The sequence below is a fragment of the Aplidium turbinatum genome, chromosome 16 (assembly GCF_918807975.1).
Source record: "Aplidium turbinatum chromosome 16, kaAplTurb1.1, whole genome shotgun sequence".
In the NCBI taxonomy this organism is placed as follows: Eukaryota; Metazoa; Chordata; class Ascidiacea; order Aplousobranchia; family Polyclinidae; genus Aplidium; species Aplidium turbinatum.
Window position 1 is genome coordinate 19,615,584 of NC_137487.1, and position 13,752 is coordinate 19,629,335.

At 35.5% G+C, this 13,752-nt stretch overlaps 1 protein-coding gene across 1 annotated transcript; it reads right to left on the reverse strand.

The window, feature by feature from the left end:
* Positions 1 to 3,200: 3,200 nt before the first annotated feature.
* LOC145785297 (zinc finger MYM-type protein 1-like) lies at positions 3,201 to 4,949 on the reverse strand. The gene has a single exon (XM_082596967.1). It carries the CDS (start codon positions 4,947 to 4,949, stop codon positions 3,201 to 3,203), a length of 1,749 nt encoding a protein of 582 aa, XP_082453093.1.
* Between the last annotated feature and the right edge of the window lie 8,803 nt (positions 4,950 to 13,752).

The following is a 13,752-nucleotide window of genomic DNA, read 5'->3' on the forward strand; positions in this document are numbered from 1 at the left end:
ACGAAAAACAATAGGCTACCGATGAAAAACCTTAGATCCCAAACAAGACATTCTTCATTAAAAAACGTGAAAGATAAAGAAATTATTAGGAAGTTCCACTTTTTCTCCAAACAATATGATTTGTTCCAAAAGGTTTATCTTTTCGAATCGTAGCTTTAAAGTTAACTTGCATTTTAAATCAAAACTGTTAACTCCAACTTCTATGGAAACCTAATATTGATTATTGTTACGTAGCTTACCTACTAGGCCTAAGTGTGAAACGTAAAGAAGAGGCATTGTTTTTGTTATTGAAGCAGTCACTTTCAAAATTGTTATTAGTAGTGCCTGGATAAATGCAGTGGCGGCTCGTGGCCTCTAGAAGTGAGGGTGCTGCAAGTGACCTCCCCTCTGCAAAGTTCGCCGAAGGCGAACGCTCCGGCGGGGGGTCTGGGGGGCCTCCCCCAGAAATTTTTGAAAAATTACATTGAATTTGGTGCGTTCTGAGCGTATTTCCAGCAAAAATTGCAATGAAAATAATCGAAATTAATGTATTGATTACCTTATACAAAGAGTTGTCACAGACATAAATTTTCATAATTCAGGTACAAGTAGATTTTATATAACGAGAAGTCTCAAATACAGGTGGAGTCCTACTGTTTTTTTAAAAAACTCCATGGTGTTATGGGGTGCTGGGTGTTATGACGGAGGTTTATTCAATTTCTTCCAGCGCATACAAGCAAGACAAAGTGTAAACACATAAAAATAGCACTAGAAACAGCAGCCAATCGTTAAAACACGCATAGGAAGTGTGTATTGCTGCAGCGAAATAAAATGCATGGTTAATGCACCTGAAATGAAACAAAGGCCTTTACAAAACATGTACACAGCTAAGAAGCTGTAACTTCAGCCAGGGATACTATCTGGTAGGTTACTATATCTTGCCCCAAGGAGTAACGACAAATAAGAGGTAACACCATTCTGCCTCATAGTGAAATTCCTTCTGCCGGTTGCAGTTTATAGTAAGTACCCAAGGACCAGGACTACATCACATAATATTTAAAATAAACAATTTTTCTTTGTTTATTGGGGTAATATAGTTAGGAAGATAGACTATAATAGTTTGGAAGATGTAATCAAACAGTAATATTGAAATGAATGAAGAGACCAGGTTCAGATAATATACTGTAGTTCTCGTAAGTTTTGCTTTGAATATTAACGTTTGACCGTGTTTTTTGATACAACCCTTTTGACGTACGAAGGAAGGCGATTGCAGCATACAATGAATGCATTGAATACAGCGAACGCATTGCAGCAACAAAATTGAGCGAACAACATCGCAATGACACACACAGCTAACTCAGACAGATAACAAACCGCATAACACATGTAGAGGTGTGCTTACTTACACATTTAGGCGATGACGTCTACAGTCGGTCCGGTGCCGTGAACCATTTTGTTAGGAGGGCTAAGTCCAAATAATTTTCACGCATAACATTTATATTGCGCCACATCCACAGTGCAAACTATGCTCCTGGGTACTTTGCATGACAATGGTGATAAATAATACGGTATTTTCAGTCATAATGTTCAGTGAAATAGAACGTTCTCAAGCGAGTTTTGAATTCATTTAAATTTTCAGCTTCTTTTACATATATAAATAGGCAAACAATCCCAGCAAATAGCAGCAACAACTGGGAATGTGCGATTTCCATATTGTGTCTTACATGAAGGGTTGCACAAGACCAATTGATGTTGAGAACGCAAAGTTCTGGCAGGTTTGCAACGAACAAGCTAAGTGTCCAGATAGCTCTGCGCAAAGCCATGGAAAACTTTATAAATTTATAGACATTTGAAGCGAATACCATACAATACTGGAAACCAATCAAGGGATTTTAGTATAGGAGTAATATGCTCATGTTGACGCTTAAAGTAATTAGTAGAGTGGCAGCATTGTAAACTCTTTGAGGACGCAAAATAGCACAATGTTATTTAACAATGAATTTGAATAATCAAGCCTGGATGTTACACGTGCATGAGTTAAAGTTTTACAAGCATCAACAATCAACATTTATAAACTGGCTGATGAAAACAATATTTCTAAGATGAAAAAAGCAAGATTTAAGTGTCACTGACAAAGTTTTCCAAACACAAATGTTGATTTAATGTTACACCAAGCAATTTAATTGAGTTAGAAGAAGAAAGATTAATAATACCGTACCGTACTCAGGGTAAGGGTCATGTCATTAAACTTTGAAATACACCGTTTTGGAGAAAATGCAATAAACTCACATTTTTCGATTCAGTTTTAATATATTATAGTACACCCAATTTGAAATATCAACAACATATTTTTGGAATTTTGATTTAATACAACACAATAAATCTTCATCAGTAACATGCAAATACAATTGTATATCATCAGCATATGAGTGGTATGAAAGCCCATGTCGTTGTAGAGGCAAAACAAGACAGGCCGAGAACAGAACCCTGAGCAACTCCAAAAGAAAGGAATGTTGCAGAAGACATTGAGTTTTCAATTGCTAAGACTGAGTTCCGTCAAGGAGAGAATCAGTCAAGTGCCATTCCTGTAATACCAAAATATGATTTGAGACGATTTAGAAGAATTTTGTGATCAAAGGTAGCCTATCAAAAGCAGCTGAAAGATCAAGAGAAAGTAGAACAACGCTATGATTAGGCTACAGTCAAGTACAGTAACACTATCATTATGGATTCTTAGTAAAGCTGTTTCTGTGGAGTGATGTTGGACGACAAGCAGATTGATTGATATCAAATAAATTTTGCCCGTAAAAGTCCAAATGAAACTTCCAGCATAAAACTATGATATATAGCATTCACTAAAAATTGTGTATTTGATGATACAAAACTTTAAAAATTGCAACTAACCTCAACTGGAATGCATTGATCGTTGCAACACTCATATGTAGTCATCATGCAAATGAAGCGATTTCAGAGCAATAAAAACAGTTAATACAGCAAGCATGAGAACTCTCATAGAAGTAATATCACAGCGTTCTAAGGATGAGTGGTGTGTAGCAATTAAAAATTAGCTTAAGAATGGCTCTGAACATAATGAAAAGGTGCTTAGAAACCTAAGAAAAAAAAACCTAAACCTTAGTGTAGCTATCACTTTGCAAGCAACTTCTTCTTTTCATCGAATATGGCTAGGGTTAGGAGTTTATCGATTAGTACAAACAAACAATTTATTTAAAAACTAAATCCATTCGTCGGTTTTTAGATGAAGCAAAGCAGTCAATCACAAGATCATTGAAATTTTCTGTTTCTGAAATCAAGTCCTTGCCAATGGAAATCATTGCTAAAGCTGATAATCTGTCAGTGGTCATTGTACTACGTAAAAATGTTTTGATTCGCTTAAGGGTGGAAAAACAGCGTTCTGGCTCTGCAGTTGTCATTGGTGTAGTAATAACAATTTTTAACAATTTCACCAATTCTGGAAATATTTCTAACATAAGTTCATCTGATGATAATGATCCCAATAAATTTGACAAATTTTTACCCATGAAAATATCTTCCCTTGAGTACAACAAAGAAAGTTCTCCTTTCAGCTTTTGTTCAGCAAGCATGGGATATGCCTCAACACATCTTTTTAATATTTCATTGGGAAACTGCAGAAGATAAGATTCAACATTTGAAAAGTTCAGCAACTTGCATGCTTCCAGATGACCAGTGAATTTATACCTTTCTCTGCATTGAACAATTATTGTGTCACAAACCTCTTTTGCTTCATGTGCCCTGCTGTGGTATGATGTTCTCTTAACTCTTTCATCCGGTGCTGATGTTTCATCCAGACTATTACGGATATTTTGAATAGCAGCAGAGAAGTCAGATAAGTAAGAACTGATTCTAATTGCATCCGTTGTAGATGATTGGAGATGCGAATACAAAATATCTACATGTGGCATTACTCTGTAAAAAAATTCTAACCAAAACAAGAAATTAGAATCATTTAGCATTCGCTTTATTCCACTGGCAGCATTACCTGTAGTTTCTGATCTAGATTCCTCCAATTTACTGCAGCATTCAATAAGGGAATCTTTAAGGTCGAATACAGTTTGCACTGTTCTGCTTTTAAAGTTCCACCTAGTAGATGGAGAACAAGGAATTCGACGATGTGCAACTTCTTCTAGTGCAGACATTCGCTGAGGAGAATTGGAAAAAAATGATGGAATTCCTGACAAGTTGTTAAAAAATATTCTAGTATTTCTACACTGTGAACAAGATTTTTGTAGAACTAAATTCAACTGGTGAGCATAGCAATGCAGGAAATGAGCATTGGGATGAACTGCTTTAACTCTTACTTGAACACCACTTCTGGGTCCGCTCATGGCAGCTGCACCATCATAAGTTTGTGCAACTAGCTTTCGCGGGTAATTTCTTGTCAAAAGTTCTAATTCTTGCAACAAAACTGACGATAAAGCTTCTGCTGTTAAGTTTGGTGGATTAAAGAATCCCCAAAATCTTTCAACCACCTTGCCTTTACAAACATATCTGAAAACAATCACCATTTGTGTTTTGTCATAAATGTCTGTGGTTTCATCACACATAACAGCTAAAAAATCTGTCTTATTAATTTGATCTCTAATGATTGTTTTGCATACTTCCATGATTGACTCTAATAGCTCATTCTGAATCATCTTTGACGTTCCTTTGAATACAGAGCTAGAGCTAATATGTGCATTTAAACTTGAATCAAGTTCACATGCAAAATCAATCAAACCTCTAAATACACCAGGGTTTCTTGAATCCGCAGTTTCATCATGACCTCTGAGTGGCAACTCAAATTTCCCACACAATTTGATACAGTTGATAATTTTTGATAGAATTTGCCGATTTTCTTTTACTTTCTCATTGTGGCGAGCAATTGATAACCTGTATCCAGAATCAAGTTGGGAAGCAATATTAGCTGTACCTAAAAGAGATAAATTTACCATGTTGTTCAAATGAAGTTGTGATTTATCATGTCTTGTTATGTTTCGATTGATATGATTTAATCTTTAATTCCAGACTTTGTCCATGATGTATCACCACCAAACAGCAAGCATGGAAAGCAAAATAATGCATTTTTTGAACTGCAGCCACATAGCCACAAGTTAGTTTTGTATAAATTTTGATTAAAATGCCGGGTATAACTTCTACTACTGCTGGATGGTGCTCTTTGTGAAATTTCAAGGGGAGGTGTTGGCCTACCTTCAAGTTTAATATTGGGTCATTTCATTATAATTCATCCAGAAAATTTAAATTTTGGAACCATAGAATTTATACTTGTCCCATTTTTTCACAGTTTAAAATGCTTGAAATTCTGGGTTATTTGGCACAAATTTTGTCAAAATTGGTTGAGCGGTTTTTGTTTTATCGCTATTTTAATGTTTGACCACCAGATGGCGATTTTATTAGTGAGCTGCATAAAAATGCTCATATCTTGGGACCTAGTTGCCCAATCTTCATAAAATTGGTATCTATCCCCCCATTTTCAGGGGTGGGCTTTCCAAAAATGAAGGTTAAAATGAGCTAGGAGTTATACTTTTTGTGATATAAACATTTGTAGTGCTTCGATAGCATGGCCGATTTCGCCATGCGGCCACACATTTTTTTCAAAATTTTTTTGATCATTATTATTAGCATAGATGTTATATTCCAAAAATATCTTTTAAATCACTTACAATTCACAACCTCATAATAAAAATTGCGCACAAAAATGCAGAATGTTTAAAATAGTCAAAACCATTGGAGTTTATAATTTTTTTCATCAGCCCATACTGGGCAGTCTGCCCCCCCCCCCCTTACTACGCCACTGTATGTCAAGCAAAGCATAGTAGTATAATACATTATTACGCAAAGTGAAGGAGTCAAGACATAAAGATGAAGGAGTTTAATACAAGGATGTAATGAGCTTGTCCGATGTGGGACATAATTATATCATTTTCCAAACATGTCTCGCTGCTACTGGTAGGACAGTGTGCAATGTGCATAGTACAATTGCGTTACTTTAATTTGCCAAAAGTTACATTGAAGAACAGCGACAGTGTTAATAGTAAAGTGAGCTATATGCAACAATCTGAGCAAGTATGTACATTGTACAACACCCCACCGGTACATAACATTGCAAAATAAAGTCACGCTATTCTGAGGATATAACTACAAGTCTATACACTTCTGCTATCATTTCTGAATTGGCTTTGTCTGCACTGATCATTGTAAAATTACATATATACATCATTGTAAGATTAATTATTAGTGCCAAGAAGTGTACGAAACATTAAAGATAGTTTTAAGTGACTTTCTGCAATAAAATACAATTAAAAAGGATTCAATAAACCTATAGTTTTGCATGCATAACTAGTGCATCCCATTTTGCATTTAACATCATGTGACACTGGACAAAATATGCTCACTGCAGAGCCATTACAACATGTGAGAGGCAACAATCGGAATGAATAAAAACGCAATTGCACAAGGGCCGCCAACCGCCATGCATGTAAATACACCGACAACCACGGTGTCTACCATGTAGCTAAACATGTGAGAGGCAACATAAATTACGAGACAATTGAACACGGGTTGTCATGCATGTGAATAAACTTTAAACCACTGTACAGTAACTAAGCTCTGTGAGAGGAAGCAAAAATATAAATACAATACAACATAAATGAACAAAGGTTGTGGCACACTTGGACACATAGAACAGCATGCCATTATTGTAACATTAGTCAAGACCTAGACAGCAATTTCAGGCAATCAAACCCAACATAATAGAAGCCAATCAATGCTCATCTTGAATGCAAATGAAGCGATGATTCACAGTTTCCATGTTTGGAGCCGAAAATGTGTATATTCTGCCAGTTGTAGTGGAAACTGTCCAAAATCATCAGGATTGAAGAAATTCAGGACCAGGCACAGTGCTTCCACGCTGGAATCTTTGTTGAGTATTTCTTACTGGCACCAGTTCCTCAGCTTTTATATAGAAGAAAGTTACACTTGTTACAGCTTCAGAGCAGTATTGATAGGCAGCTGCAGCAGTCAAAATTTGGTTAGCAGTTGGTCTGCCTAGACTTTCGTTACCCAGCTTCCTTTTTACTACTCCATCAATCCCGTCACATGGAGATTTACCATGACTTGTGGCAAAAAATGACCACTCTTGAACAAAGATTCCAGCGTGGAAGCACTGTGCCTGGTACTCGTGGATACCATTACTTCAGTTCAAGTTGTATTGTTTTTTTCAGTTTTAAGCGCGTATCAGATGATTCACAATTTGCTGGCACACATTGTTTCTTCGATGCAGCCCCAATGATAAACATCCAAGATGTAAGTGTCATGTCTTATGTAGCATGTGTTTATGACGCACTGTGGTGGGTTGGGCTTGTTGAAATTGTGGACAAAGAAAAGAATGATGTTCTTGTCAATTTTATGCATCCTTGTGGCCCCTCTCCATCTTTCAATTGGCCTGGCCATGAAGATAAGTGTTACATGCACATTTCTTCAATCATGATGATTTTGTACAGTCCTTCTACTACAACTGGCAGAATATACACATTTTCGGCTCCAAACATGGAAACTGAATCGTCGCTTCATTTGCATTCAAGATGAGCATTGATTGGCTTCTATTATGTTGGGTTTGATTGCCTGAAATTGCTGTCTAGGTCTTGACTAATGTTACAATAATGGCATGCTATTCTATGTGTCCAAGTGTGCAACAACCTTTGTTCATTTATGTTGTATTGTATTTATATTTTTGCTTCCTCTCACAGAGCTTAGTTACTGTACAGTGTACATGCTAGAAACCGTGGTTTAAAGTTTATTCACATGCATGACAACCCGTGTTCAATTGTCTAGTAATTTATGTTGCCTCTCACATGTTTAGCTACATGGTAGACACCGTGGTTGTTGGTTTATCTACATGCATGGCGGTTGGCGGCCCTTGTTCAATTGCGTTTTTATTCATTCCGATTGTTGCCTCTCACATGTTGTAATGGCTCTGCAGTGAGCATATTTTGTCCAGTGTCACATGATGTTAAATGCAAAATGGGATGCACTAGTTATGCATGCAAAACTATAGGTTTATTGAATCCTTTTTAATTGTATTTTATTGCAGAAAGTCACTTAAAACTATCTTCAATGTTTCGTACACTTCTTGGCACTAATAATCTTACAATGATGTATGTATGTAATTTTACAATGATCAGTGCAGACAAAGCCTATTCAGAAATGATAGCAGAAGTGTATAGACTTGTAGTTATATTCTCAGAATAGCGTGACTTTATTTTGCAATGTTATGTACCGGTGGGGTGTTGTACAATGTATGATACATACTTGCTCAGCTTGTTGCATATAGCTCACTTTACTATTAAGACTGTCGCTGTTCTTTAATGTAACTTCTGGCAAATTAAAGTAACGCAATTGTACTATGCACACTGCACACTGTCCTACCAGTAGCAGCGAGACATGTTTGGAAAATGATATAATTATGTCCCACATCGGACAAGCTCATTACATCCTTGTATTAAACTCCTTCATCTTTATGTCTTGACTCCTTCACTTTGTGTAATAGTGTATTATACTACTGTACTATTCTTTGCTTGACATACAGTGGCGTAGTAAGGGGGGGGGGGGCGGACCACCCAGTATGGGCTGATGAATTATTAGTGATTAAAGTGGAATTATTGAAATAGGAGTCAGTTATCTACGTCAATATTAGTATTGAGAAAAAGGCTTGACTACAGTTCTGCTCATAAAATAGTTGTAATACAAGTAGTGGTAATGAAATCTAAAGTCTTATCTTAAAATTCCAAAAAAAATAAAATCCAATGTTTTTGACTATTTTAAACATTCTGCATTTTTGTGCACAATTTTTATTATGAGATTGTGAATTGTAAGTGATTTAAAAGATATTTTTGGAATATAACATCTATGCTAATAATAATGATCAAAAAAATTTTGAAAAAAATGTGTGGCTGCATGGCGAAATCGGCCATGCTATCGAAGCACTACAAATGTTTATATCACAAAAAGTATAACTCCTAGCTCATTTTAACCTTCATTTTTGGAAAGCCCACCCCTGAAAATGGGGGGATAGATACCAATTTTATGAAGATTGGGCAACTAGGTCCCAAGATATGAGCATTTTTATGCGGCTCACTAAAAAAATCGCCACCTGGTGGTCAAACATTAAAATAGCGATAAAACAAAAACCGCTCAACCAATTTTGACAAAATTTGTGCCAAATAACTCAGAATTTCAAGCATTTTAAACTGTGAAAAAATGGGACAATTATAAATTTTATGGTTCCATGGCCTGGATGAATTATAATGAAATGACCCTATTGATCTTTTCTTGTAATGATAACCTATTGAAAGTTATACTTTGCAAATATTGAACAGAGTTGTCCATGACCAGATTAAAAAAGCTTTAAAATTCAGTATAATGATGATAGCACAATTTAAAAACAATAATCTTACATAAGCTATGTGTAGGTAAAATAAAAGATAGTCAGGCAGTGTAGCCAATTTAGCAGCTTAGTTACAAAATGGGTTGCCAGTACAGGTACTTATTCTATCTGTCTACAGTACATAATTAACAATTCAGTAGAATAATATATCCATACTCAGGCTATAATACTCTAGAGACTGGTTCAATATCTCACAGGTTAGTCTTAAGTGCCCTACCTGCCTACTGCTCTTGCAGCCATGTATGCTAAAAATTACTCACTGTAGACTGATAGAACAAAATCCGGTGCTGGTTAAGGATCGGCCGCCTTGGTCAGTGACGTCACGAAAAGTGTGACGTCATGCAAAAAAACGCAACTACTTTTAGGAAGGGTGCAAAAACGCGGAATAGAAGTAAAAGCGGAATGCCTATTGATTTTAAACTTAAACTGTACAATTCTTGCTTTATTAACCTACCAACTTTCACGTTTCTACAAAACAAGCTTTTTTCCAAGGCGATTCGATCGTGGTTCAGTATTAGCCGCCCACAGTTTGCTGTGATCGATGAATACTGCCTCCACCAAATATGCTGTAGCTTTCTCATTTCTGCTCGGATTCTAACAATTTTACTATCGTTGGATGGCATTATGCTTCATCTACTCGAATGGATTAATTGCCAATCTAAAGTAGGCATTATATTTATGTAGCGATAACTTAAACTTTACTATTTTGTACCAATTCTCAGCAATTCAATTTTTACAATAAAAATACCAAACCAACACAAATTAAAAGAGTATGTCTTGCCTTATTAACCTACCAACTTTCACGTTTATATCTTATCTACAAAACGAGCAATCGTTGTTCAAACGTAACCGCTCGACAAAGCTTTTTTCCAATGCATTTTTCAAGGCGATTCGATCGTGGTTAAGTATTAGCCGCCCACAGTTTGCTGTAATCGATGAATAATGCATTATATTGATCTAGCGCTAACTTAAACTTTACTATTTTGTACCAATTCTCAGCAATTCAACTTTTACAATAAAAATATCAAACCAACACAAATTAAAAGAGTATGTCTTGGTTTATTCATATGTTAACTTTAACATTTATATCTAATCCACAAAACGAGCAATCGTTGTTCAAACGTAACCGCTCGACAAAGCTTTTTTCCAATGCATTTTTCAAGGCGATTCGATCGTGGTTAAGTATTAGCCGCCCACAGTTTGCTGTGATCGATGAATACTGCCTCCACCAAATATGCTGTAGCTTTCTCATTTCTGCTCGGATTCTAACAATTTTACTATCGTTGGATGGCATTATGCTTCATCTACTCGAATGCATTAATTGCCAATCTAAAGTAGGCATTATATTTATGTAGCGATAACTTAAACTTTACTATTTTGTACCAATTCTCAGCAATTCAATTTTTACAATAAAAATACCAAACCAACACAAATTAAAAGAGTATGTCTTGCCTTATTAACCTACCAACTTTCACGTTTATATGTTATCTACAAAACGAGCAATCGTTGTTCAAACGTAACCGCTCGACAAAGCTTTTTTCCAATGCATTTTTCAAGGCGATTCGATCGTGGTTAAGTATTAGCCGCCCACAGTTTGCTGTGATCGATGAATACTGCCTCCACCAAATATGCTGTAGCTTTCTCATTTCTGTTCGGATTTTAACAATTTTACTATTGTTGGATGGCATTATGCTTCATCTACTCGAATGCATTAATTGCCAATCTAAAGTAAGCATTATATTTATGTAGCGCTAACTTAAACTTTACTATTTTGTACCAATTCTCAGAAATTCATTTTTTTCAATAAAATTACCAAACCAACACAAATTAAAAGAGTATGTCTTGGTTTATTCATATGTTAACTTTCACATTTATATCTAATCCACAAAACGAGCAATTGTTGTTCAAACGTAACCGCTCGACGAAGCTTAAACTTTACTATCTTGTATTAATCTTCAGAAATTCATTTTTTACAATAAAAATACTAAACCAACACAAATTAAAAGAGTATGTCTTGGTTTATTCATATGTTAACTTTCACATTTATATCTAATCAACAAAACGAGCAATCGTTGTTCAAACGTAACCGCTCGACAAAGCTTTTTTCCAATGCATTTTTCAAGGCGATTCGATCGTGGTTAAGTATTAGCCGCCCACAGTTTGCTGTGATCGATGAATACTGCCTCCACCAAATATGCTGTAGCTTTCTCATTTCTGCTCGGATTTTAACAATTTTACTATCGTTGGATGGCATTATGCTTCATCTACCCGAATGGATTAATTGCCAATCTAAAGTAAGCATTGTAATTATGTAACGTTAATTTAAACTTTACTATTTTGTACCAATTCTCAGCAATTCATTTTGTACAATAAAAATACCAAACCAACACAAATTAAAAGAGTATGTCTTGCCTTATTAACCTACCAACTTTCACGTTTATATGTTATCTACAAAACGAGAAATCGTTTTTCAAACGTAACCGCTCGACGAAGTTTTTTTCCAATGCATTCAGGCGACTCGATTCTCCCCCCGTTCGCTGTGATCGGTGAATAGTGCCTCCACCAAATGTGCTTTAGCTTTCTCATTTCTGCTCGGATTTCAATAATTTTACCATAGTTAGAAAGCACGATACTTCATCTACACGAATCAGTTAACCCTAATTCACAAATAAACACTGGAGTGAAAACCACTTATAGTTTTTTTTTTTTTTGAAACTCTACGCATGGACCAAATGACTTCAAAATTGGTAATATGTAAGGGCTCTTGATAGCCCTCAATATCGGTCACAATTAAAGTTTTCTCCCAGAACCATTGTAAAATTAAAGTAAGCGGTGGCTCATAATTGGACCAAAGTCACCCCATTTTACTTCTCGTATTAAAATAGGCGATGTTAAACTGCTTCAAGACGTAAAATTTGATGCTGTTAAGACTACTGATTTCTGCATCATTAAAGGGTTTCTATTGTTTAATCTTGAAAACTGGTGTTGCTGCGTTTGGCTAAATGTGTAGCCTACTATTTTTACTTGACCAACTGAATCTTGACTTCAAAAACTGCGTAGGCCAAGCACATTGATCCAACATGTCTGGAATAATTAAAAATGTTCAAGCAAGATTCAATTAAAGAGAATTAGTAAACACTTTTTGCCTAGTGTCTGCTTATGGATATCATTGCTTAAGTCTGTTTGGAGTTCATGGTGTTGTCCAAATGTCATATCACTTTCGGAGTAATTGATGGTATAATAGTGAAGTTTAAGTTAGCAGATAAATATACTGTATACCTTGGACATGCAATCAATTGATTCGGGTAGATGCAGTATCGTGCTTTCCAACGTCAGTAAAATTGTCAAAAAAGCTTCATCGAGCGGTTACGTTTGAATAACGATTGCTCGTTTTGTGGATTAGATATAAATGTGAAAGTTAACATATGAATAAACCAAGACATAGGCCTACTCTTTTAATTTGTGTTGGTTTGATATTTTTATTGTAAAAGTTAAATTGCTGAGAATTGGTACAAAATAGTAAAGTTTAAGTTAGCGCTAGATCAATATAATGCATACTTTAAACTTGCAACCAATTAAATCGGATAGATGCAGTATCGTGCTTTCCAACGATGGTAAAATTTCTCAAATCCACGCAGAAATGAGAAAGCTACAACACATTTGGTGGAGGCAGTATTCATCGATCACAGCAAACTGTGGGCGGCTTATGCTTAACCACGATCGAATCGCCTTGAAAAATGCATTGGAAAAAAGCTTCGTCGAGCGGTTACGTTTGAACAACGATTGCTCGTTTTGTGGATTAGATATAAATGTGAAAGTTAACATATGAATAAACCAAGACATACTCTTTTAATTTGTGTTGGTTTGGTATTTTTATTGTAAAAAATGAATTTCTGAGAATTGGTACAAAATAGTAAAGTTTAAGCTTCGTCGAGCGGTTACGTTTGAACAACGATTGCTCGTTTTGTGGATTAGATATAAATGTGAAAGTTAACATATGAATAAACCAAGACATAGTCTTTTAATTTGTGTTGATTTGGTATTTTTATTGTAAAAAATGAATTTCTGAGAATTGGTACAAAATAGTAAAGTTTAAGCTTCGTCGAGCGGTTACGTTTGAACAACGATTGCTCGTTTTGTGGATTAGATATAAATGTGAAAGTTAACATATGAATAAACCAAGACATAGTCTTTTAATTTGTGTTGGTTTGGTATTTTTATTGTAAAAAATGAATTGCTGAGAATTGGTACAAAATAGTAAAGTTTAAGTTAGCGCTACATAAATATAATGC